The sequence below is a fragment of the Bidens hawaiensis genome, unplaced genomic scaffold (genome assembly GCF_021521415.1).
Source record: "Bidens hawaiensis isolate Kalapana, Puna unplaced genomic scaffold, B.hawaiensis_p1.1 tig00001206_1, whole genome shotgun sequence".
Lineage (NCBI taxonomy): Eukaryota > Viridiplantae > Streptophyta > Magnoliopsida > Asterales > Asteraceae > Bidens > Bidens hawaiensis.
The window spans coordinates 348,757-375,669 of record NW_027491069.1 but is presented as its reverse complement, the minus strand read 5'-3'; the positions used below and the strand labels follow the sequence as shown (position 1 = coordinate 375,669).

The 26,913-nt window shown below is 36.8% G+C and overlaps 2 protein-coding genes across 2 annotated transcripts; one reads left to right on the top strand and one right to left on the bottom strand.

The window, feature by feature from the left end:
- The first annotated feature begins 15,933 nt into the window (after positions 1-15,933).
- On the top strand, positions 15,934-17,528 carry LOC143564332 (uncharacterized). The gene is made up of 2 exons (XM_077051643.1): positions 15,934-16,892; positions 17,447-17,528. The coding sequence occupies exons 1-2, from the start codon at positions 16,098-16,100 to the stop codon at positions 17,510-17,512; spliced, it is 861 nt and encodes a 286-aa protein (XP_076907758.1). The 5' UTR covers positions 15,934-16,097; the 3' UTR covers positions 17,513-17,528.
- Positions 17,529-19,042: 1,514 nt separating this feature from the next.
- Positions 19,043-19,590, bottom strand: LOC143564324 (18.2 kDa class I heat shock protein-like). The gene has a single exon (XM_077051636.1). The coding sequence runs from the start codon at positions 19,531-19,533 to the stop codon at positions 19,060-19,062; it is 474 nt and encodes a 157-aa protein (XP_076907751.1). The 5' UTR covers positions 19,534-19,590; the 3' UTR covers positions 19,043-19,059.
- Positions 19,591-26,913: the final 7,323 nt, after the last annotated feature.

Genomic DNA, 26,913 nt, shown 5'->3' with positions numbered 1-26,913 from the left:
GTCATCAGATCACCTCTAATGACTATGTCTCCAATCTTCTATCAGTCTTGCATGTCAGTTCTATTCTTTACAGTTTTCCTGAAATGTGGGGGGAAAATACGTCAGCACACAGCCGGTGAATTACGCTGACTCAATAATACCATTGTATAAACAATAATAATACCTTTGTGACAATACTCATTAGGCACCCAACTCAATTGGGTTAAAATTACCCTAAGTACATGTACAAATAATCATATACACAATGTCATTTCTCTGAACAGTCCCGGAGACTTCCAGAGGCGTGTTTGATGATATGCATGGCCTCGGGGATATCCGAGTCACCATGTATGTATGGATCCTGACACATGTATACTCTTAATTTGAGTATGCCTGTTTCTTATTATTGTAACACAAAGTTTTAAGGATTCGTAAATCCTATGTAAACAGTTCAGACTTTAAAAGAGTTATAAAAGTTTAGGGTGTATTCACCTTTTATGATTGTAATCAGGTTCTGACACTGATTCCTGTATATTGATCAGTTTCGGTTACTGACCCCTTTCTGTAAATCAGTTTCTGTTATTGATTCCTGTTTTTGTTTTCAAATTTCAGATTGATTGATTGATTGTTATCTCGGACCTATAGTACGAGAATAACATTCGTATAAATATCTAGATCTACGATCTAGCTTCAGACCTTGTAGTCTGTTTTGTATAGTTGTAACCTTGATAATATATTTGTTTGTACAAAACATGTGGACATTTAGTCCATTTGTTTATTTATTGATTATATATCAGGTTTCTTTTTTCAGAAAGAAACATTTATACCAGATTTTCTTCTTCAAGAAGAAACATTACTTTAACTTAAACCTGTGTGAATGAATAGTATGTTTCTTAATCATTAAGAAATACTATTTTTAACTATACCCTTTGTTTATAAATGATTACGTTTCTTAATCATGAAGAAACTATAATTAGATTATAATCTGTGCTTATGAAAAGCTATATTATGTTTAACAGTAATCAAGGTTCGGTTATACCCCTGACTATGGTCTAAGCTATTATAATAATAAAATAATAACGAACCCCTACCTCTCATGGGTATTTGGAGTTAAATTCCTATGACTGATCGAGTGGCACTTCTACTCTATATCGTGTGACAGCACTTTCACCGTAAGAGCTTCGGGGCTTGGCACGTACTACGAGATTGGTACGCTTCTCGAGATCGGCACTCAAAATGTTGCAAAACGTGTGAAAAGTGAAGTGGTTGGTGTGAGTTGTGATATGCCGAACACCCCTCTATTTATAGCTGAAATTCTACAACTTTGCTTATCGCGAAGATGCAAGCCATGTCGGTTTGTGTATCGCGAAGATGCTCTAGGTTTGCTGAGTCATCAGTAGGGTTGCCACGTGTCACCAGGTGCTGCCACGTGTCCCCACATGTCACGCATGCAGAGTTGCAACTTCGCGTATCGCGAAGATGCTTGATCTGCAACTTCGCGACGCGCGAAGATGCTTATAAGTCGGTTCAAATTCTTTTGTCTTTTGCGCATCGCGAAGATGTTGAAGCCTGATCCTTCGTGACGCGCGAAGATGCAAAATTTCAGATTTTCATTTTCAGTCCTTTTATTATCCAAAAATACTAAAGCGGCCCTTATGCAGCGATGCGAGCATGCAAAGTGCAAAGTGCGCCATCAAAATGCCACATGACGCCTATCGCCCGAGTCCGTGTCCGTATGCGTGCGCGTCGGGTGCTTTGCATCCTCCGCTAGGACTATGGAGAGTTGTTAGCCATATTAAAACATTTCTATGGAAACTTGCTTCTTTATAAAGAGCTTCCATTTCTTTTCTTATTTTCATGTGGGATGAAAGTTCCATTCCTTATTTATATTCATGAGAAATGCTTTTCTTTTCTTTCATCTTTCCATCTGGGATGGATTTTCTTACTTTCTTAACATAAAATGCTTATTTTTCTTATTTCATTTTTGTCATGACTTATCTTGAGAATATTTTTTTTAGTCCTTCGACTTTCAAAGTTGACAACTTTAGTCTAAATAAATATGGGTTTTTCCTAGATGTTACAATATGGGATCTCGCATGAAGTCAAATTTTCAAATTGATGAGAAGATGGAGTTTGCTAAAAATATGGGTACAATTGCGGATAATAATGCTAATAACTTTAATATTATAGATTGCATAAAATATTCTCCTACGAATATGGGAATTCAATTTATGGATTATAAAACTCCATTGCTAATAATAAAATTTCCCATAAATTCAATAGCTATACATGTAAAGAGCCATTAATTTCGAAAACTCTAATGATGGGGTCCAATCAGAATGCCAAGAAGATTATGATGGGTTTGACTAGCAACGCTCTTTTATCGAAAGTTCAAATGAAAATAAAAATAACTAAAAGGGGAAATTTGTTGAATATATATAAAGGGAGGGATTGCGTGGAGTCCATGAATATGAATTTGGATGATTTGGAAGCCCGTGAAGTTGAACAATTTCAACGAATTATGGTGGTGATGAATAGTAATCAGTTGGATGTTCCATTTGATCCACACGGCTTTGTTTCGAAGACAAAACTCAAAGACGAGTTATTTTGAAGATGGGGAGTATGATGCTGGAGCATCCAGCCCATTAACCAGGCCCGACCCAATGTTAATTTTTATTTATAAATAGGGTGTTAGGTCTTTTGTTTAGTCAGTTGATTGATTTTAATAAAGAATTTGTAAGCTTTAAGCTTTGTTAACCGAATCATTCAGTTCGACTCGTTTGAGTGAAATCATTGTGTTCTTGAGCCATTTGATTGCTAGTCGAAACTGCATCACACCCTATCATCTTATATCTTGGCTCACATACTTGAGAATGCTATCTTGACACATGACACATGGATAAAAGTTCAAGAAGTGTTCCTCATCAACAAAAAGGCTCGTGTCGCTGTGTTTGAACACAAGTTAACAAATACCCCATCAAGGAGTATGCATCTATGGATGTGTATTTCCAAAAGTTATAAGATCTTTCGATCTTAACCACCCAGTCAATAAGTCACGTCTCGCTTTACAATTGGTCTGGGGTATCCCAATCGAACTGGATACAATCAGCACCCTCATTAATTAAGGGTTGTCACACCCCAACCTAAGGCGGAAATGCCGGGGCTTGATCCAATTGCTCACAGTTCGAAGATACTGTCATAATATAAAAGTGACAATATCTATTTAATTATTTTTTTTCAAATATACACACAAGTTTACAAACATTACAAGACAATTCAAATAAATGATTATAAACATGATTTAACGATTGTCTTCATTATAACCTATGGTCTTGACTAAATAAACATACTTCAATTCAAGCAACCTGCATATGCGTAGAAAACAGAGTTTGTAAATGTAAAGTTGAGTGAGAATATCACCAGTTTTGCTTGCAATATAAATAAGCATAACATGATAAAAGCGGTAAATATAATCAAACCATAAACAAGTATGTAGACCACTGCCGAGCGAATTGGGCGCTGGTCAATATCATGAGCACCTAATACATGGGTATACGTTGGACCCTCCGAATATACGAATGAATGAATGAATATTAACACAAGCAAACATGTAACACATATATTTGATTAAGTCACTCACAATTACACGTATGCATTTGTTTGATATATATATAGTATGAAATACGGATAGGTACGCATATGTCCCCAAAACGTTTAGAAAATTTAGTAAAATAGGGGAATGATAAACTCACCTTAGATTAATGACAAACGAATATAATATGAATAAGCGAACTAATGAATAACAATTCGTCCACTACATGTCAAACGATATAAACAATTCAGAATCTGGAACTTTTAGATATGATAATATAAGTAAAAACGAACTCATTGCCGCTGGAATCAACCCAAACGGATGTTTAGAATTTGAGTTATGTTTGTTTTACGATTTAAGCGAGATGGTACTGACCAGAATCCGAACAACGAGTCGGAAGTCAGGTTTTGGTTAGTAGCCTTAAAATTACGTTACGAGAATAAAAGTCTTCTGGACCGAACGTTGAATCTGACCAGAAGTATGAGAATATGTAAAGTCAAACTTGTTGACTGATTTGCCCTTTAACGAGTTTTAAACAAATTGACAAGTCAACATCCTTCAACCACCAAAATTTATTGAAGGTTATTGACTAGAGAATATATATGAACGATTCCTATGTTTAAAAACTTACTCGAAAAGTGAAAGGATCAATAGAAACAATTAGTCAAAGGTTCATGCATAAGCAAAGTCAACCGATTAAGCGTGTATTTTCAACAATAATGCGAAAACCAAAGGATTTATGATGAGCAGAGGCATGTGACAGCTGGGATTAGTATATTAGGGTATGACGAAAGTTTATAACAGAGATTATGAGGAATGTTTATATAGAAACACTAAACGAACCATATTTAGTAAATTCACTCGTTTAGGAAACCGAATATGTATTTAACGATTAAATCAATGAAATAAGTTGTAGATTTCGTGCATGATCAGTAATTTATGAATATGGACTTGTATTTTAGTTATAATCATTTTCTTGGGACTTAATTCACTCGATTTATACCAAAAATAAGCGATTTTAATGCCAAAAGCGAACTAGGAAACAAGATCGAGCATGAAATCTGATCAGCATGTCCATGGCACCGCGTGGTGGGCTAGCTGCCTCCCATCACGTGGCGCTCCGGCCTTCTAAGGGTCGAGTTTCATAATTTGACAGTTTTGGTCCATGTAGTTTGAGAATTGGTTAAATATTGAACTTTTTACGCATAAAATAAGAAATGAACGTCTTGTGAATTGTAAAGGGTATAAAATGAACATTTTAACTTAAATACTTATAAATATTTGATTTTTGATTAATAATAAATATCTAAAATATCTCTGGATTGGGTTAATCGTACACGAATACGGGTTTGGAAAGTCCGAGATGTTACAAGGGTGCCCTACTTATGACACTGCAAGAGGAATAATTCAACTTGAGCTACAAAGACAATTGATCATAACAGGTACGACTCGTGAATCGATACTTTATACAATTCATGAACCAATCCGGATGCAGTCAGAACTCAAATTGTCTAGATCACAATGACTCCATGACCGAATGACCAACCTATTAGACGTATCCTTGTAGAAAGTGTCATAGGAACAATTATGATCCAAATTATAATCGTTGTTGTGGCAAAACATGGAGGACGAATCCGTGGCCGACGGGGTAGGTTATTTGCGAAAACCGGGGACGGTTCTCCTATTAGATAGGCCCAATTTGATCAATATCAACAATCTGGGCCACAAGCCCAGTTCGGTCAATAGTGGGCATCTTCCCTAACTCCAACAGTGTCCTAATCCAATCAAGTTCAAGCTAGCCCCGACCCAATTTCAGCAGCAAGTTCCACAACATCAAGCCCACTTTGCCGGTCCAGCCGCTTCCCCTTTCCTTAGTCTGACTACACCAGTCTTCAGCTATAAGCGTTTAACAGAATGAACCAAAATGACATTGGAACAACCCTTAGCAGGATGAACCTAAACTATAATGATCCAAGCTGGTATATGGACAGGTGAAACTCGTCTCATATTACCTCAGATGTGGGTAAATTAACTTCTCCCTTTTATTTATCCTCGAATACTATTTTTGTTAGTAATGGTCAACTATAACATCAGTGTTTTAAGAAAATAATAAATAAAGATTTATTTTTTAATTTTCCTTGGTTTAATATTTATGTAAACATTTAAATGAAATTAGGCTTAAATGATAATGGTAGGCTTAGGCTAAGGATAAGCTAGGGTTGAGCTAAGGGTATAAATACCCTTATACCCTCCATAAATGTAACATTTCGGGTTTTTACCGAATTCGTTTGTTTCATTTTAATCGTTGTACGAACATCTTTCGGATCTAATCTTTAATAAAAACCTTGCATTATGAGTTATCTGGTTTCTCAATGTTCAAGTTAAGTCCTCCATGTTTTACTTAATATCTAATTCCTGAATATGACTTAATTAGTTCACCAAATGATCAACTTACCAAACTGTAGGGACTAAATGTGTCAATTATGAAACTTGCTCACCATGGAATGCCGGAGCGCCACACGGCCAGCCCTAGGCTTTCCGTCGCGCGGCGTGGGGAGATATCTGCATAGTCAGATCGTTTATTTTGGTTCGTTAACTCGTTTTGGCATAAAATCTTGTATTTTCGGCATGAATCGCAAGACTTAAGGACCAAGAAAACTTAATATAACTGAATTTATGTATTACCTCGTTTCTTATTCACCAAGATCAGATCTTTATGAAGATATTCAGTGATTCTTTCATTAAAACATGATTCTTGCTTAAACGGGCCAAAACAACCTTAATTAATTCGTTTAGGCTTTTCTTATATAAACTAACCTCATTTATCTACCACAAAACTTTACCGTCACCCTCTTTGCCTCTCTCGATTCTCTCGGTTTTTGGTGTTTTCGTTGAAGAACCGTTCATTAAACGGTTGACTTTGCTAGTACAAGGACCTTTGACTCGTGATAACTCGTTGTTCGTTCGTATTCCGGGTAAGTTGTAAACTGAGATTTTGTTCATAAACATTCCCTAGTTGATAAATCTCAATCAATTTCTGAGATTGACGGTTATTGACTGGTCAATTGCTTTAAAGCCCGATAAAGGGTAAAACAGTCAACATCTTTGACTTCTCGTTTTCTCATATTTATGGTCGGATTCAAAGTTCGGCCCAGAAGACTTTTCTTCTTGAAATTAAATTATAAGGGTTCTGACCAAAACCCGACTCCCGACTCGAAGTTCGGATTCTGGTCAGACTCAACTCGTTTAAACATTAAAATCGACATAACTCGAGTTATAATTATCCGTTTGGATTGATTCCAGCGGCATTAGATTAGTTTTTACTTATACTTTCATACCATTAAGTTTCAAGTTCTGTTGATTATCTTCGTTCGGCACGTTAATCGGAAGATCTCTTTGTTTATTCTTATTATTTAACTAACGCACTTATCTTAAGGTGAGTTTTGTCAGTCCCCCGTTTTCACATATTTTCAAATGTTTTGGGGGCGTATACGTACTTATAGTATTTCATATTATACATATCTTAATCATTAACAAACGTTGTATTGTGTGTGAATTGCTAGACTTAATTGCTAATTGATTACTTGTTTAATTTGTGCATTCGGAGAGGTCCACCATGTTCTCATTATAGTATGATCATACGACCATTTAGTTGTAACCGGCGCCCGATTTGCTTGGCAATGGTTCACTTGACACTTATTTGCTCATTAGTTTGATTTGTTTACCACTTTATATACGTTTTGCTATCTTTTTATACTATATGTATCATTGCAAAACTAATGACTTGCTCACTCAACATATTGTTGACAAAACTTATTGTATTTTCTATGTATGTGCAGGTTATCGTATGAATTGAAGACTTGGAGTTTTGGATTGCTAGATGAAATCATAGGACTTATCAAGAACTATTTTATTTTAATTTAAGTTATGAATTATTTCTTTTATTGTTATGAATTCTTGTTTGATTTGCTATGTTTGGATATTATTGTTTTTATTTGGAATAAAATAAATTATTAGATATTATCACAATTATTGCATGATAGTTACCTCGAGCTATAAGCAATCATGCTCACACCCCGGCATTTCCGCCTTAGGTTGGGGTGTGACAGATTGGTATCAGAGCCAAAGGTTTAAGATAGGTGGTTAGAAATTGTCCTAGTCATATGTTAGGAACCCTATACGTGCCTATCTGAACTTGTTATTTGCTCCCTAATTCTTTATAGCTTATTTAGGTAATTATTCATGATATCTTTTATGTTAGGTAATTATTTATTTCATATGTTAGGATATCTTTCATTTCTTGGTAAATATTTATTAAATCTTTTATATTAGCAAAGTAGTTAATTATATATTCTATTTTAGGAAATAATCTTTTATTCTTAGTAAGTATTGCACACACCAAATCTGAGGCCATGCCTCACTTTCAAAAATATTTTCCAAATCTTTACAAATCTTTAAAAAATTTTAAAAATCCTTTAAAATCTTTTAAAAACTTTAGTAGATTTACTTTCTACTTTTGGGAAATTCCTTAAGAATTCCCAAGATTTGTTTTTACTCCCTCTCCTTAGGGCATGGGAGTATGACATGTTTGGTTAGTAGCCATAGGGGACTAGGGAACTGTGAGTTGGGCCTTGGCAAAACGGTTCCGAGAACCAAAGGTAAGACGCTATTCCTTACCTGGAGGATAACCCGACCACAGTATTCGAGTCCCTAGGCCCAAGCTGGACAATATGTTATACAACCGGACCTTAAGTGAATCAAACGTGACCGATCAACCGGTTGCATTCCTTTAATAAAAACCGAATTCACGGTGGTTCGTGGCTAAATTCGAAAACTTTCCAAAATTGCGTTTTAATTATTTTTAAATGTTTAGTTGGGTGGAAAATCCATGACAACCCATGGGCACTCCAACTATTCATTTCACAACCAGTTTTGATTCGATATTTTGTTGGAGATATCACCGTGGTGATTCACGAGATTCTCCGACTACTCATTTTGATTCGTGTATTCGATAATTAGTGGGCTCAGTTAAAATGCCATGTAACGCTCATGGGCCGACCCATTCCATTGAATTGTTAATTCGTTAATTAGTTAGGTTAGTTAAAATGCCATGTAACGCTCATGGGCCGACCAACTCAAATTGTTTATTAATTGTTATTTAATTGGGCCAATAAAATGCTATTGAACGCTCATGGGAAGCCCAATTCTCAATATATAAGTCCCGTTATGTAATTGGGGTCATTTAAACTACCATGGAACGCTCATGGGAGGACCAATTCCCGAAGCTTAATTTTATGATTTAGTTGGGCCATTCAAATTGCCATGGAAAGCTCATGGGAGGCCAACTCATTTGATTTAATTCGTTATTTATTTTGAGTTTTGAGCTGCCACGGGAAGCCCATGGAAAGCCCAACCCAATAATAATTTACACTTTAAACTTGAAATAAACATTTTAATTAATTAACTATCTTAAAGTTAATCACATTATTTTATATCACGACTTGGCCTCAAGTCATGAAAATCACTAGCACGTGTTAGTCACATTTACTCGTTGCCTTTCATTGACTCGTTTACACAACTTACCCAATTCTTATCATATTTCTCGTTTGGTCCCCGCAAAATGTCTTCACTACTTCGTCGCCGTAGCAACCGCCGTCCATCGGCTGCTCATGATCGCCGTTTGGCTGCTCGCATCACGAAAGAGTTCACCGCTGCTTTGCCCAAGGTGGTGGCTCAACTAAAAAATATCAACTCGAATGGATCTGCTACTTTGGCTGCACCCACCCATAACTACCACTATAAGAATTTCACGAGTGTTAAACCTCCTCTTTACCCTGGCGAGGAGAATGCTACTAAACTCCTCCGCTGGTTTGAGAGGATGGAAAACATCTTCATCCATAGTGAGTGTCCGGATGACAAACGGACTCGTTTTGCCACAAGCGTTTTCGAGGAACGTGCTCTTACTTGGTGGACCACATTCAAGGACCTCCAAGGTGTTGATGAAGCATTATCCATGCCTTGGGAGGAGCTTAAGGAAGCTATGAAGAGAGATTTTTGTCCCGAGCATGAACTGCAAAGGCTCGAGGCGGAGTTTTGGGAGTTAAAGCAAATTGGTGGCGATAACTCTACCTACTCAAGCCAATTCAAGGAACTAAGTAGAGTGGTACCTCATCTCATAACCCCATTGTCCCGCGGTATCCGCAAGTATATCCGTGGACTACCTACTATTTTTCGTGACGCGGTTGTCAGTCGAGACCCTCTCACGATTGAGGAAGCCATAACCCTTGCTGCTTCTTTGACTGATGATCACGTTCGAGATGGTACACTGTCCTGAAAGGACTCCAAGCCTGCTGCTGAAAAGAGTAAAGCCGAATCCTCTGCTGATGCTAAAGCCGACCCTAAGCCTGCCCAAAACAACAACTCTAACCGTTACCACAAGAACAACAACAATGGCCAAAAGCGCAAGACTCATCAAAACTATGCTGTGAACCAACCCAACAACCAAGCCCCTAACCAAAATGCATCCAATAAGAAGCCGTATAGTGGACCGCACCCTTTGTGCTCAATCTGTAACCGTCATCATCCCGCATCAACCACTTGCCGCCTTTGCACCTCGTGCAACCGTTATGGGCATCTTGCTAATACTTGCTGTGTACCTCCAAATGCACGTGCCGCTCCTCAACAACCCGCACCGTCTGCTCCTCGAGCTGCTAATAACCTTCAAGCTCAAGCCGGTGTTCCAAATACCGGTGCTTGCTACCATTGTGGAGATCCTAGCCATCTCCGCAATATGTGCCCATTGATAGCCCATGCCAATCAAGCCCATGTGATGCCTCCACCATATTATGCTCACTAAGCCCAAGTTGTTCCCGCACCGTACTACACTAGCCAAGCCTACCAAGTCCAAACATACCAACCCCCGATCCATCAAAGCTTTGCACCTCATACCTATGATCCTCAAGTTCCGCAACTTATAGCTCCGCCAACTGCTACTGCTCAAGTCCCTGCTATTCAAGCCCCTTCGACTAATCAAGCTGCACCAACTCCCCAAGGTTCGAATGGTCGTGCCTTCATGATGAATGTGAATCAAGCCCAAAGCTCAAGTGACGTGGTGAATGATACGTTCTCTATTAATAACCATTCTGCTTCCGTGTTATTCGATACTGGTGCTGATAAGAGCTTTATTTCGTTAGACTTTGCATACATTATTGACAAGCCTCGGGATAGGTTGTCTAAGCCTTTTACCGTAGAAGTAGCTAATGGGAATTCAATTACTATTGATTCAGTTATACGTGATTGTGTCATAGTTCTTAATAAGGTCAAGTTTCGCATAGATCTTATTCCTATGCAAATGGGTAGTTTTGATGTCATAGTTGGGATGGATTGGTTGACTTAGGTCGTTTGTTTTGATAAGTTCCTTCGTATACCTCATCAAGATGGCCGTATTCTTAAAGTATTCGGTAGTACGCCTGCTTCTAAGCTTAATCTCATGTCGTGCTTTCAAACTCAACGTTATTTGCGTAAGAAGTATGTTGCCTTTTTGGCGCTTGTGGTGGAGAAAGAGAAGGAGAAAAAGAAGATTCAAGATATTCCTATTGTGCGTGATTTCCCGACGTCTTTCCCGAAGATGTTGTTGGACTTCCTCCTATTCGTCAAGTCGAGTTTCGCATTGATCTCGTACCCGGAGCTAATCCCGTTGTTAAAGCACCCTACCGTCTTGCACCGTCCGAAATGCAAGAGCTTTCGAGTCAAATCCAAGAACTCTCCGATAAGGGTTTCATTCGCCCGAGTTCGTCTCCTTGGGGCGCACCAGTTTTATTTGTGAAGAAGAAGGATGGATTATTTCTTTTATTGTTATGAATTCTTGTTTGATTTGCTATGTTTGGATATTATTGTTTTTATTTGGAATAAAATAAATTATTAGATATTGTCACAATTATTGCATGATAGTTACCTCGAGCTATGAGCAATCATGCTCACGCCCCGGCATTTCCGCCTTAGGTTGGGGTGTGACAATAAACCCCAACACGTTCGCCATTTCACCTAAATTTCACATACGTAATCCAAAAAGGCCGTGGTATCATAGATCCGACTTTGCCAAAGCATAGATGCAGGCTAGAAAAAGGAAAACGTGAAATCTTTATTATCAACAACATCGTTTTGGGTCCAAAAAGGTAAGAACTCCTTTAAAGAGTTCTTGAAAATTGAGATTTTGATCTTAATACGAACCATAGCACTGAATCTCCCGTTATGGCTTAGATTTGTAATGATAACTGTAAGTAACAAGATTAGAACGAGTGGTTATGACCTTGAATTAGAACAGTTCGTCCTTAGTTTCAAAACAACCCAGATATTCGATTCGGGCCAAATTTTGCAATAGTAGACCCTTTTGTAAGGGTATACCTTTTTACGACAGTGGGCCCTTTTGCGATATTTGACCTTTTTGCGATAGTTGACCCTTTTTGCGAGGGTATACCCTTTTGCAATAGTATACGCCTATGTGATTTTCAGGCTTGCGAATGGACTCCAATTGAGATAGGGTTCACTTATGAGGGTTCAGTCAAAGCCATCTTAATTTCAACCAATTTCAGGTCATGTCTAATCCAAAACGCGGGCTAGGGTTCGGTCAGTCCGGTTATGTTATGTTAGCTAGGTAAATAACTGTTACTTGTTTAATAACAGTTAGTCGAGCCCAATTAAAGGAAGGAATTGCGATTCAATTTGATTGAGCATGTACGGATCTAGTCTTGTGATATGAATACGATTAGATCAATGATTAAGTTATGGATTGAAGGATTACTTTAATTGAACGAAGGATTATGTTATATGAGAGTTGAGAGAACAATCGGGTAGAGCAACAGTAAGTTTACTTTAGAATATGAACTTCATTAATTAGGAAATAGGTTACAGGGTATATATAGGAGACGACTCATTCGTTAGACATGCCTAACGAGTGAGTGTTCCATTCGCTATGCCATTCGTTATACAAACCATCACGAATGACTTACGCACGTTATCTATCATACGTTAACTCATTCGTTAAACATCCTTAATGAATGAGACCAAAACAACGGACTCATTCGTTATTATAGAACTAACGAATGAGCCTTTATATTATTTACCAAAATAACCTTATACATTATTCTATTCCCAAATACATTAATACAAAGACCGAGACACCAAAACAATATCTTAACAAACTCCCTCTTGTTTTGAGCTCTTTGTGTCTTCAATCCTTCAGGCTTTAAATCTGCTAGTCTTCCAGTCAGCACAACTATGAATTCCAAAAGCATAACATACGCGAGCAACTCTTTGGAATTGCAAAGCCTGCTGGTTGTCTTTAACGCTCGCCCATCTCATCCAATTCTTATATAACACTTCATTATCAGACTCAAATAGAATGACTAGCCACATGGGATCAATCACTCATATAAACTATGTCTTTAGCCCTAATCCTAAGACAATAACCGCCTCACCGGTCTTGTTGTCATAATACCACCGATTAAATTTCTTATAGACTTTGGGGAAAGTCTTTAAAGGAACTTTCTTAATCATTTGCGCGGATTTTCTCCAACCGGTGCGTTGATCAATTTCATCAACATATTTACGTATCGGCACTTGTGGTTTGAAAAACATAAACCCATACTTTACCTCGTGAAGCAAATGACGATAAAACCAATCCGCCATTTGATTTTCTCCATGATTCATGAACGGTTTTTACGCCAATGTACGAGCGTCCCAATGCGACACGGTAAGCACATCGGTAATACGTTGAAAGTAATGTAAACCGTGCTCCCATTTCACAATGCATACTTTAAGCGTCGGCTCGTACATCCACAATATAATGTCCCCTTTCACTGTCTTGACCGCAACGAACTTCTTCTTCTGATATGCCGATTCTCGAGCCTTTGATTGTAAATAATTTCCCTTTCAGCATATCTCAAAGCCTCGATCATCTTGTTCATTTTTTTCATGTTATGCTTGAACATATCATCAGAAGCTTATGGTGACTTGGTTTATGATACTTTATCCTTTCCCTTTTCTTTCTCTTTTTCTTTCCTCAAACATTCTTCAGCTACATCGAAATGTTCTATAGTGAAAAATGGAATCCCTTCATCAGAGTTAGCTTGAGTATATAAGTTCGGGTATTCCTCAGCTGTCACGTCCTCCATCTCAACGTCCTCATAATTAAAATCAGTATTTCCCGACGAAACATTCTGATCAAAACGAACTTCTTCTGTATCCTCAACTTCTATATCCTCCTGATTCTCTAACTCATCCACCACCTCTTTGTTTAAATCAAGAAGCAAAGCGATTTGTTTTTTTAGTCAAAGAATGGTCAACAAGTTACTGTTCGGTTGCGACATTGGTGCCCAGTCGAAGATTCCAATTGTTTTACTTGAATTCCTTCACATGTTGAAAGGATTTTGATTTCCTTCACATGTCCAATTCCAATGCATTTACCAACCAAACGAATCAACAATGGGATTAAGATTCCAATTCCAACAAAGTCTGTGAACCAAACAATTTGAGAGTTGGAATCTATATTCCAATTCCAATATTGAATTCCTTTGAATTAATGTGAAACAAATGCGCCCTTCTATCAATGGAGTAATTATCCTATCCATAGCATTGTAGTATAACGAACTAAGGTGGGTACCTTATTCATTCTTCATGGTATCGTTTAGTCTCGCTTGTTTCTATGTTTTAACTGTCATTTGAACCTTATCTATCTTTTGAACCTTATTCATCTTGTTAGTTTTTGTAAGATAGTTTTAATCTTACTAATATATTAAAGCAAGATGATTCTCTTCACATGTCCTTATTCTAACATATCCACATAAGATTCCATGTAATCACATTTCCATATCAATAATTTCCACATATTCATAATTATTTTTAATCCACTAAATTAAAATCAGCATTCCAATTAAATTCAATTAATTCTACAGTTAAATCTATTTATTCAAATTAATGCAATTAACTCCATGATTAAGTTTATTTATTCCAATTAGTAACCACTTTGTCAAATGTATGTCTTTCTTTTTAAGTTTCTGTTTCATTTAAATCTATTTATTCAAATTAATACAATTAACTCCATGATTAAGTCTATTTAATCTAATTAATAACCACCGTGTCAATGATTTAATTTACTCTTGACGAAAGAAGAAGAGCCGGTGAATGGTGATCAAATCGAATGTTCTTTAAGTTTTATTTATTTATTTATTAAGAAATGACATGAAAAATGCTATAAAAATATAGACATCTCTGAAAATTATTTATAAAAAACACTCTAAAAGAAAAAAGAAAAAAAAACGTTTTTTAGAACAATTAGGAACATTTAAAAAAAATAAATAAAGCTGTTTACAAAAAGATTTTCAGAAACTTAATGTGATACAGTTTAAAGCTGGTATGTACGTATTTGTAAACTTAGTTTTCAATTAAAATTACAAAATCTTTTACTAATATTTGTTTTTTATTTTTTTCAGATCTAATGGTTCATTTATGTTATATTATTTGTTTTTTATATTATTTCCCTTACATATATTATTATTATTTTTATAATTATTATTAGCTTTTATATAGCTGTTAAACTGTGATCTTATTATTAATATTATTATAATTAGTAGTAGTTTTTATATAACTGTTAAACTTTAATTTCCTTTATTTTGCTTCATACACATGTACCTAGAGCCGAGGGTCTCTCTGGAAGCCAGCTCTTTATTCCTTTGGATAGAGGTACGGTGTGCCTACATCCCACCCTCCCCAGACCCTACTTATAGCTTTGCTGTCGGTAGGATTTTACTAGGCATGATTAATTGATTGATTGATTGATATTTCTTATTCATTGCATTGTTTATTTATAAAGTATTTTGTTTTTATTTTATAAACATAGTTTAATATCTTTTGTAACATCTGAGGGTAAAAAACTTATATCAAATATTTGTATTGACCGAATGCGTAGTTCATATTTTATATTGTTTGTTGACATGTTTCTACCCGTGTGTAACACGGGTTATTATCCTAGTTATTACCATTAAAAGAAAAAGAAATTATTAATCAACTCCACCTCACCAACTCCAAGCTACCGTAATCGCCAAATTTGAAAGGAAAAGACAACACACAAAAACCATCCAAAAGCCGTCCAAGCACAAATGAACAAAGAATATACTTTTCACACCAAGAACAGAAGGCTGACCTTGCATCAAAAACTCAGCCAAAATGGCCGCCTAACACATTGAAATAAACTCATCGTCCCATCATTTTCAAACCCCAACAAACCTATCTCCAAACGCCACAAATCAATAATAAATTGCATCACAACAAGTTCAACAAAACCATGAAAATGCAGTCCAAAGACGAGCTCAGGTGCCATCATTTCAGCCACAACCATTCCCTAGACTACACCAAATTACAACCTCACCATGATGCCGTTTGCTCCGGCTGCCGACATCCCATTGCCTCGGGAAAGTTCTACTACCGGTGCAAATTATGCGGCTTTTACCTTCATCAAGTATGCTTTAGTATGCCCGAAAATGTCACTCATCCATCCGACCCGAACCACAACCTCACCCTTGAAACATTCCCTACACCTTCCAAAGTTCCCATTACATGCAAAAGTTGTGAAAACCCTATCAAGGGTTTTTACTACCGTTGTTCCAAATGTATAGATTATTACCATACTCTATGTTTAGCCGCACCTTTGTCGATGAAAAGCCCTTTGCATCGACACTCGCTTAACATCGAATTCGTACCAGTTTACGATTTCCAGTGTGATTTGTGTGATAAGCCTAGTTACAGTGGATGGGTGTACCATTGTAATTTATGTGAATTTGATGCTCATCTTTCATGTGTTCTTACTAATAAAGGATCAGCTCAACCGACTGATGATCATGCGGTTCCAGTGGCGGGTTCTACGAGGGGCAATCAGCGACAAGATGAGTTGATGGAGTTGCTAACAAGGAGTTCTAATCTACCACACAATCAAGATCTATCCATGCAAAGTTTTCAGCTTAGCGAAGCGTGTTTCTCGATAGATTTTCAGAACTCGTTGATCGGGAACGGTGGTGGCAAGATGCAGGCGGGTTCGGGGGATATTGTTGGGATTCCGGAAGAGAAGAGGATGTATGGAGGTGTGGATGATAGTGAAGGTTTTGAAGAGGAGTCTAAGAGGTTGGAGAAGGGTAGAGGTTCGAGTTATAGTCGGAAGTCGACGTCGGTGTCTTCGAGTGTGATCGGGTCTCATATTTGGTCGGAGCTGGAGCAAGCTACCGAGAAAAGGAATTCAAAGGCTGGAGATAGACGAGATGAAATGGAAACAGTAAGTCATGATATTAGCAACCAACACAATTGTTTTTGGACCGGTCCTTGAACTGGCTGCTTTAAGTCTCTAACAGTTCACTGGTTCATACCGGTCAAAATGAGCCAAACTAGATTAAAAAACCGAATGGTGTCACAAATATCATAAAAATTAAACATATAAGTACACAAATTTAAAATATGATATATCATCACTCTTTTGTGTCCATATTAATAAAGTATGAAACCTTAAATACTTAAAGTAGTAAATAAATTATTAACTAATATTTTATAAGAAAAAAAGATTAGTTTCTTTTAAATCGGGTCAGACCACCCGGTCCTATTTCCGGTCTTGATATTTAATTGGCGAGTTCAAGCGCACACAACTGGACCAGTTATAAGTTTGGTTCACGATCTGACCGTTTGGTGCGGTTTGTTCTGCGATTGGAAATTTTATTTTAGACTTTTTATAAAGTACCAAGTATTAACATGTTTAAATATCACATGATAATACAATATCTTTCTGTAATTATATAAAATAATTAAACTAGCATTTACTTATTTCGGTGTTTCCAGAGGAGACCGAGTTCAAGCTTGCCAAAGTTCATGTGTTGCTTCAACATCGGGAAGATTATGTCATGAGGCCGATCGGCGATTACATACTTTAAGGATTTAATTTGGCGATATATGTATTAATATTCGAATATTTGCAACACACAGGTTTTATGCAACTAGTTCCTACCAACCCGATCTATTTTTAGTATATACTGTATTTAATATAAATGATTTATTTCAAGTATATAAATCACATGATATACCGACGGGTATGCCCGATAACTAACGGGTAGTTGCCTGATATATCTCCGACAGGCTTTAGGCTAGGTTTGGGACAAGCTTTTACAGTCAGGTTTGAGGTTGGGATTATTTATCTAAACCCGTCCCAAAACCGAAAAATTCTCATCCCCTGTTGGTGTTAATTTAATGTGATCTTTTAATTCATGTTATACTGAAAAAATCCATGCAAAATTAAGTAGACTTTGTATCACTTTATGGGCTGAATGTTAGATTAATTAGCGGGCCACCTGATACTAAAAAAATCCATGCAGAGTAGACTTTGACTTGAATTTATGCCATAATAAATAATAAGACCATCCACTTAAGCTTTGTGGGGGACGATTTGGGGAACACCTGTGACGGTGGCGGCGATTTGGAGGGGGTGGTGTTGTGAAGAAGGGGCAACATTGAGGATGAGGTTGGGCTACATCTTTTTTCTCTCTCATATATATATATATATATATATATATTGTAGTGGGGCGTTATGAAAAGGAGTTTTGAAACCTGTTTCCTATGTGCTGATGGCGTGAAGAGGCAACGTTGACCCTACATAAAGGACAACCTAATTGCAGCCCATGCCACGTCATAAATTCAGCTCATGCATAAATTCAGCTCATGCTTAAGGGCTTTTCATTACATTTGGTTAATTTTAAGAAATGATCTAGAAGACCAAATTAACCTAGATTATTTTCCAACACATCTCCAGTTCTCCACCCGAGATTCATTAGTTTCATATACATCTTCTACTTCTGCATCTTCTAATAAAAGTGAGACTTCGAAACTTTGATAAGGTAAAGGTATGTGACTATATGAGAACCAGAGAATGCACAAAGGCTTGACTATAAAGATGCAGCCAAATTCGCACTATTTGTTGAAGTTGATCCAATATGATTTGAAGAAGCATTTCGAGAAATAAGTGAAACTGAATATGAAACCTAGAAAGAACCTAAAGTCATGATCATGAAAAGTTTAAACGTGCAAGTGACATACAACTTTAAGAAATTTTGTGTTTTACTTTGTTATAATTACTTTGTTTATAACAAATTGTGTCGGCAGGTTCAGGTTTAATGCTTTTCTAGGTTATACACGTGGCTGAGTTGATTTATAAGATTATACACGAAGTTTCTTAACTTGTATATGAAGCCTTTCTTTTTATTTGGATGTATGGGTAATTTTAAAAGTTGCATGAGCTGGTCATTTAATAATAATAATAATAATAACTCAATACACACAACTTTTATTACTTGAAAAAGAAATTACATTTTCTCAAAACACAGGTTCTTCGACACACATATTTGATCTTCCACACGATCACATACATTTTTTTTATTATCCAAAACCAGTATATGAGATGACTAGTTAGCTGAGATGTCAATGGCCTTCACTTCCGGCTTCTTAACCTCATGCTTAGGCACAGTCACAGTCAGCACTCCATTCTCCATCTTCGCTTTCACCTCTTCAACCTTTGCGTTCTCCGGCAACCTGAACCGCCTGAGGAACTTGCCGGAGCTCCTCTCCACGCGGTGCCACCTGTCATTCTTCTCCTCCTTCTCCCTGCTCCTCTCTCCACTTATCTTCAATACTCTATCCTCCTCCAACTCCACCTTCACCTCTTCTTTCTTCAGCCCTGGAAGATCTGCCTTGAATACATGAGCTTCTGGCGTCTCTTTCCAGTCGATCTGTGCGTTCGAGAAAGCCGAGGTTTCGCGGGCGGAAGATGGAATATTATCGGAAAAGGAGGTGTTGAAGAAGGGATCCCATGTGTCCAAGGAGAAGGGATCAAAGACGTTTGTTCGACGGCCACCGAAGAAGCTTGGAATGATCGACATGATTGTCTATTTGTCTATGTAAAGATGCTTGATTGATAACTGTAAATGTAGCTTAGAATGAATGAGATTTGTTGATTTGATGATGGAAGCAAGTGTTGGATGATGCTGTTATTTATAGGTGAAGGAAGATGCTTCTGGGGTTGTGGAGACACTTCATGCTAGAGGTTTCTGGCACATTGTGGGCCTTTGTGTTGAAGAGATATTGTTATATATTATTTTAACTTTACTTTGTTGCAATCTTCTAGACTTTTGAACTTCGTTATTTATTATACTCTTACGTCCTCACGCCTTCTCAATCCTTCTACTTTATAGAAACTCTTTCAATAATAATGGATTTTTAAATATTTATTTAAAACAATATTTTATAATTAAGTTAGATTATTTGATAATGTTGTGTTGAATCAGTAAAAGACTTGACCAGTTAAGTTTTGTGGATCGTTTTTAATATATTCTTAAAACTTAACCATTAATACTTGCTTTTTTAATAAATCAAACATACTTTACCTCTGACTAATTTTGAAAACACCAAACAACCCCTTAGTTCTGTAAGCATAACATAACATATTTAAGATTACGTTTAAATCATGTTTTGTGACTGCCTGAAGATGGGTTTAACCTTAAGATACAAGACCCTAATACAATATTTAGTTGACAAAACCCTAATTCAACAGTTGGAAAAAGGAAATGACGAAAAATGCGTAGTCTTAGCACACATATTAAAGAGTGCGTATTTTAAAGTTATAGAATCTTATAAATAAATGCATTATTATTATAGAAAAATAGTTATAGAAAAACAAAATTTTTATGAGATTTAAATATTTTAATATGTTTAGTCATGTTTTTTAATTTTTAAATTAGATAATGTTTTAAAAATACTAAATATATTTTATTTTATTTTTTTGCTTGTATTATACTCATTTAAAGAGTATTACAAGCTAAATTAGTTATTAGAAAAATAATCATATTATTAAAAACTTGAATGTCAAAGTAAATGGTTGTTTGAAAAAATGAAAAAAAGTTTTTATTTTTAAAGAAATTGAATGCTTACAAAAGTTGATCGTGAGCTACAACAAACGAAAAAATTACCAAGTCAGGGTCGGCTCTTAAGGTTGCGACCGCACCCTTGGCCGATGCACTTTTTTTAGGGGCCACAATTTTTTTACATATATATATACCAAAGATGATATTGATATTAACAATAGAAGGGTATAAATACAAGAAAATGAAATTAGTTACAAGCTACAAATCAGCTACATTAAAGATTGCATAAACCTATTCAAAATATAGGATCATAAGTTATAGATTTGGGATTTGAAATAAATTGAACTATTTCTTTGGAGGGATATTACTATTGCTAATATGCCCTCGCACGATGGATGATCTTGAAATAAGTCCAATCTTGGATAGAAGATTTCAGGAGCGGTCTTTTAGTAAAGGCTTGGTTAGAGCATCCGCTAGTTGATCATCACCTTTGGTGTGGGTAACCCGTATAGAGCCTTGTACTTTTTCACGAACAAAGTGGAAATCCATTGCTAAATGTTTCATTCGTGAATGAAAAACTAGGTTTGCGGAGTAATGAGTAACACTTAGATTATCATAATAAATGGTAGGAGTGGCTGTGGATTTAAAGCCGAGTTCATGCAATAGATTGATGATCTATTGAACTCCGGCTATTGTTGATGCACCAGCTCTAAATTCGACTTCGGTGGAGGAACGAGCTAAGGTGGGTTGTTGTTTTGAGCTCCAAGCTATCGGGTTTGATCCAAGATAAACAATACAACCTGTGGTACTCCTATAAGTTTGTTTGTCACCAACCAAATTAGTGTCGGTGAAGGCGTGAAGCTGTAATTGGGAGTCACGTTGGATAAGAAGGCCATGGTGGATTGTACCATGTAGATATCGTAGTAACCGTTTGAGGGCAGCCTAATGCATGTCGGTAGGGTTATTCATATATTGTGATAGTTTGTTTACGGTGTAGGAAACATTGGGTCTGGTTAATGCCAAATATTGTAGTGCCCACATAAATGAGCGGTAATCAGTAGTTGTAGCTAGAGGGGTGATGTTGGTGGTGGTTAAACAGTAATCACTCATGCTATCCTTAAGGAGAATATCATGGATGTATTTAGATTGGGAAAGAATAAACCATTAGATTGGTGAATAACTTCAACACCAAGGAAGTAAGATAGATTGCCTAAATCCTTTAAGGAGAAACAATTAGCAAGAGTTGAGATAAAGGAGTTGATGAGGGAAGAATTTGGACCACGTAATGATGATATCATTGACATAGACTAGAATATAGATTGGATTAGTATATAAGTGATTGATAAATAGAGAATGGTCGGGTTTGATAGGTTTGAATTTATTCAAGAGAAGAAAGGATTTGAGTTCATCATACCAAGCATGAGAAGCATGACGTCGAAGTCCATAAATGGATTTATGTAGTTTGCAAACGTGATTTAGAAATGATGGATTAACAAATCCGGGAGGTTGGGACATATGGAAGGGATGGGTGAGTTTTCCTTGTAGAAAGGCATTATTGATATCTAATTGGCATAGGCACCAACTATGGAAGCAGCAAGGGCAAGTATAAAACGGAGCGAAGGCGGTTTAACAACCGGACTAAAAGTTTCTTTGTAGTCAAGGCCGAGATGTTGATTAAAACCTTTTGCAACAAGACGTGCTTTAAGGAGATCAACAGACCCATTAGGTTTGAATTTGGTACGGTAAACCCATTTGCAACCAATTATATTAGGCATGGAATCTGGAGAAACATGAGACCAAGTATTGTTACGAAGAAGGGCATTATGTTCGTCTTTTATGGCTTTGCGCCATTGAGGTTGTTTTAGTGCTTGACTGATGGTAGTAGGTTTTGGAAAGGGTTGAGAGAGAACAAGTAAGATATTTTGAGTTTGGATTCCTTGTTTTCTGGTGGTGGGTTTAAGGGATAGGTGGTCTATAATTTGAGAGTTTGTTTGAGTGGTGGTGCGTGTAGAGGTGGGTGGTGGTGTGGTTGGGAGTGGTTGATTTGGGCTTGATCATGTTAAGTGGTGTTGGGTTTAGTCGATGGTAAAGGTTGGTTTGGTGCTGTGTAGAAGAGTTGGTGTTAGATGGTTGGACCCGTTGGTATTTAAAGAAGGCAGGTTGTGTGGGATTATTATGTTAGGTGGATTTGTGAGTGTAAGTTTCGATGGGAGGAGTTGTGGTGTCAGTGGTTGAAGGAGAATGAGGTGGTGATTGAGAAGAGGGGAGTAATTGTATATGAAGCCAAGAATCAGGAATTGGAGTTGGTTGTGTGTCGGTGTGAGTTAGAGTGGTGTATGGGAATTCGGTTTCAACAAAGTGTACGTGTCGACAAGTATGGATTTTGTTGGTTAGGGGATTAAGGAGATGGTAATCACTTTGAGAGGAAGAGTAGCCAATGAAGATGCAAAGAATGGATCCTGTGTTAAGTTTGTGTGGTGAATATGGTCGTAGCCAAGGGTAGGCTAGACATCAAAATTTGTTAGTTTGTCATAGTTGGGAATTTTTTTTAAATAGGCAATAATAAGGAGAGATAGTTTTTCATGTAGGGGTGGGGAGACAATTTATTAGATAGGTGGTGGTAGTGAAAGCAAAGGGCCAAAAATTTAATGGGATTTTGGCATGAGAGAGTAAGGCAAATCCCGTTTCGACTATATGACGATGGCGCATTTCGGCGTACCCATTATGTTCGGGTGTGTGTGATGGAGATGCTAAGTGAGAAATGCCACAATAAGAAAGATGAGAAGTGAATTTGATGTATTCTCCTTCATTTCGGAGAATAGTTGTTTAAGTTTTAATTGAAAGTAGTTTTCAACAAGACGTTGAAATCTAATGAAAGTGGTGCGAGAGTCGGATTTTTTGCTTTAACGGATAAATCCAAATATATTTAGAAAAATGATCTACAAATATAATATATTATTTGTAGCCGTCAAAAGATGTTATGGAAGATGTCCAAACATCCAAAAAAATCAATTGTAATGATTGGGTAGATGAAAGAGATGAAACATGTAATGGAAGTTTACGACTTCTATTAATGCAACAACTATTGCAACTATTTTTTGAGTTTTTAATAGAAGGAACAGTAGATGTAACAACCCTAATTTTAAGGCCATTTTTTATTATTCAAATTCAATTTCGCATACTATACATATATAGATACACAACGTACACTAAAGAATATAAAACACAAAGCATGATCCATCAAGGGCTGCGAACCGGTTCTAGACTAAGCCAAATGGGCTTGACAAACCTACAGAATACTGGTTCGACTCAAACTAACAAGACCCATCAAACATATATTCATTCAAAAACTCGACTATATATTTAACAAAATATAATTCACTAATCTAGTATGTCATATAAATTACTAGTTATATGATGAATACATATAAGTATGTATATAAGCATTAGTTGATCCATAAATTTATCATCACATAATCAATTAGGTACATGTGCACACGAACACGCGCATATGACTTACAACTTAGACCATCGCCAATAGATGGTGTTTTTATGAGTGTTTTTGAGTGCTTACATGGCACTTGGCCTCACAAAAACACCATCTTTCTAGTTTTCTATTTCATCCTCACAAAAACCTCCATATTCTTTTTTTTCCAGCGATCGAAGCGCCCAACCAATTACTAGAAGCCCTCAATTAGTTCCAGGAAGAGTCACATAGTGTTCATCCATCCCATACGTGGTAGAAACAATAAGGATCCTTTCTTGTGTAACTTTCATTCCTGTCAGCATCAGTTTAAATTTTCAATAAATAATCACTCTAAATAAGCCTTGAATTCATTTCAAGAACCTCCTGACCATTTTATTTTCCCTGCAAATCAAGCCCTAAGAAGGATTCCCAAACACATTTTCAAACAGGTATCATTTACATTTCATTCTTGTATGATTATTATACTCCTCTATGTGTTCAATTGTTTCCTAATCATCCTAACTTATTTCACAAGATATTACAACTCCTTAAGCTTCCATTTTCGACCTACAGGCTACAAGAGCTGTAACACCCCAACCCGGAATGGGTTGACGAGTCACGATGTACAGAGGTATACAGAGACAGAAGACATAATTCCACTAGATAGAAATCTTCATAAGCATCCTAAGTTTGTTTCACTCTCTCCATCCCGCCCAAAGTAACCTGTGAACCTGTGCGAGGGAAAAATTTACGGAATAAGCCGAATGCCCAGTACGGAAAAAAAAGGATCAAGTTACAATAAGTACAAATAAATTAAGATATATCATAACATAAAATGATACGATACAAGGTAAAGAAAGCCAATAGAATAAATCGTATCATGTGGATGCTACCCAAAGCCGAAACATATAACTTACTAATGGGGCTACATAGCACTACAGAACTATGCACCCAATAGTGCGATGGCGGTGTTGGCATACACTCAACCATTCACTAACATACCATACATATCCATGTAACCTAGAATCGATCCATACGCATCCTAATAGCTATGGGCCACACCTGCCCTTAAGAGACGCCGTGATTTAGGCTCACCGTCACGGCCGGTGCCATGCCATTGATGCCACAATGTCGTGCCAGTGGTCACCCCCACAAGTAGGAACATGCTCGAGTAACAGAATACAACTGAAATGATACTTCAATAACATATCTTAAGCACGCTCTCAAAGCGTCAATTCAAACATATAATCATATCTTGATATCGGCACACGCGATAATGAGTACAACATAGTCATAATTATATCGCATGCTAACAAGGGCAAATTAAATATCAATAACAAGATATATAATCTGAATATGAATGAGCGGGCGGTTATTATATTACTGCTCGGCATATAACAGATTTGAAAACAAAGCGTAGCATGAAACCCGAACATCCTGGTTAACGATACCCTGATAATATAGCCGAGTGTTTATATATAGGATGTACCGCAGCGTATCCACCACACCCGAATACATTATCAAAGTTTCATTTCCTAGGATGTTCGAAATTCATGTTACCTTCCGTGAACATATAGGTTTCAAAGGTCTTGTTGTAGTGAAACAAATAATCATAAGAAACATGAAACAAACGGAGAGTCAAAGACGTTAAGAGTTCCAGGTGTTAGTCAAAAGGATTTATAACAATCGACATAGATAACAAAGGATGAGGTAAGGAATCCGTACCTTGTTTGCTGATTAAGTTTGTCTTATGCTGATTAAGTTTGTCTTATGCTGATAAGTGGTATGTGTTACGTTTAATCAACCTACATCGTAGTCATGTAGCTCATAAGGTCTTGTACGTGTTTATATCCATTAATCGAATAATTAGATTTGAATTTTATCTTACTCGTAAGCATATTTTAAGTCTTGAGTATAAATGTCGATTATCTTTTCTTAATAGATTTCATTACTTATGTATGTTAACTAAATTGTAGATATATTTATACTTATACAAGTGCGGCAGTGCTTAACTAGTTAGCATTATTGTTGTTGACGTTAATATGTTTTATAGTTGTAATTTAGTGACATCCATGTTTAATATCATGTCTTCGTAATATAAAATGATTTGAATATAAAGCTTTAATAAGAGGTGAAACCAAGAAGCATAAATACCGGGTGGTGGAACCCGTGACCCTTTTAAGTTTTAACTGTAAAACGAAGTCATACCAGTAGAGTTGTGTTTTATTTTCTTAACTAAACCCATTTGTTAAATAGGAATATACTAGTTCCTTTTTACTAAAATTAGGTTTAAAGAATCAGTTAAGGATCCCATTGTTTCCAGTATACATGCACACATACATCTAAGTTATTTACATATCCAAATTGACGAAAGTTACCTGCAAAACCAATGGTTTGCAGTGGAGTGGAGTCGGCTGACGAAGGTGACGTGCGATTGCGGTGGTGGTGGTAGCTACGGTGGTGGGTGACGAACCATGACGGCGACGGTGAGGATGGCCGTTATGATGTTCCATCGTGGGAAAGAGTAGGAGATGGTCGGTGGTCATAGTAGCTGGTTTGGCGGTGGGTTACGGTCAACGGAAAACGAATGGCTGTGGCGGGGTGCCTTTCGGTCTACTATACTTGCGGCTGGTGGTTTTACGCCATAAAGGATGTCGTAGAAAACTCTTGTTAAATCTTCAGAAAACTTGTTTAGTGGTAGGGAGGGAACGTGTGGACTTTCAAGAGATTGGTGTGCATGGAGTGAAGAAGATTAGTAGTGTTGGTTTTGGATTACGCGTGATTTAAGAGGTTGGTCTGAGATGATTAAAAAGTTGCCTGAAATATGATAGATATGGTTGGGTCTAGATGACTTTTGTTTGGTTAAGGGTGAGCCAACGTGGGTTATTAAAATGATGTTTGAGGAATCAAAAATATCTTCTGAAGTAGGGTGC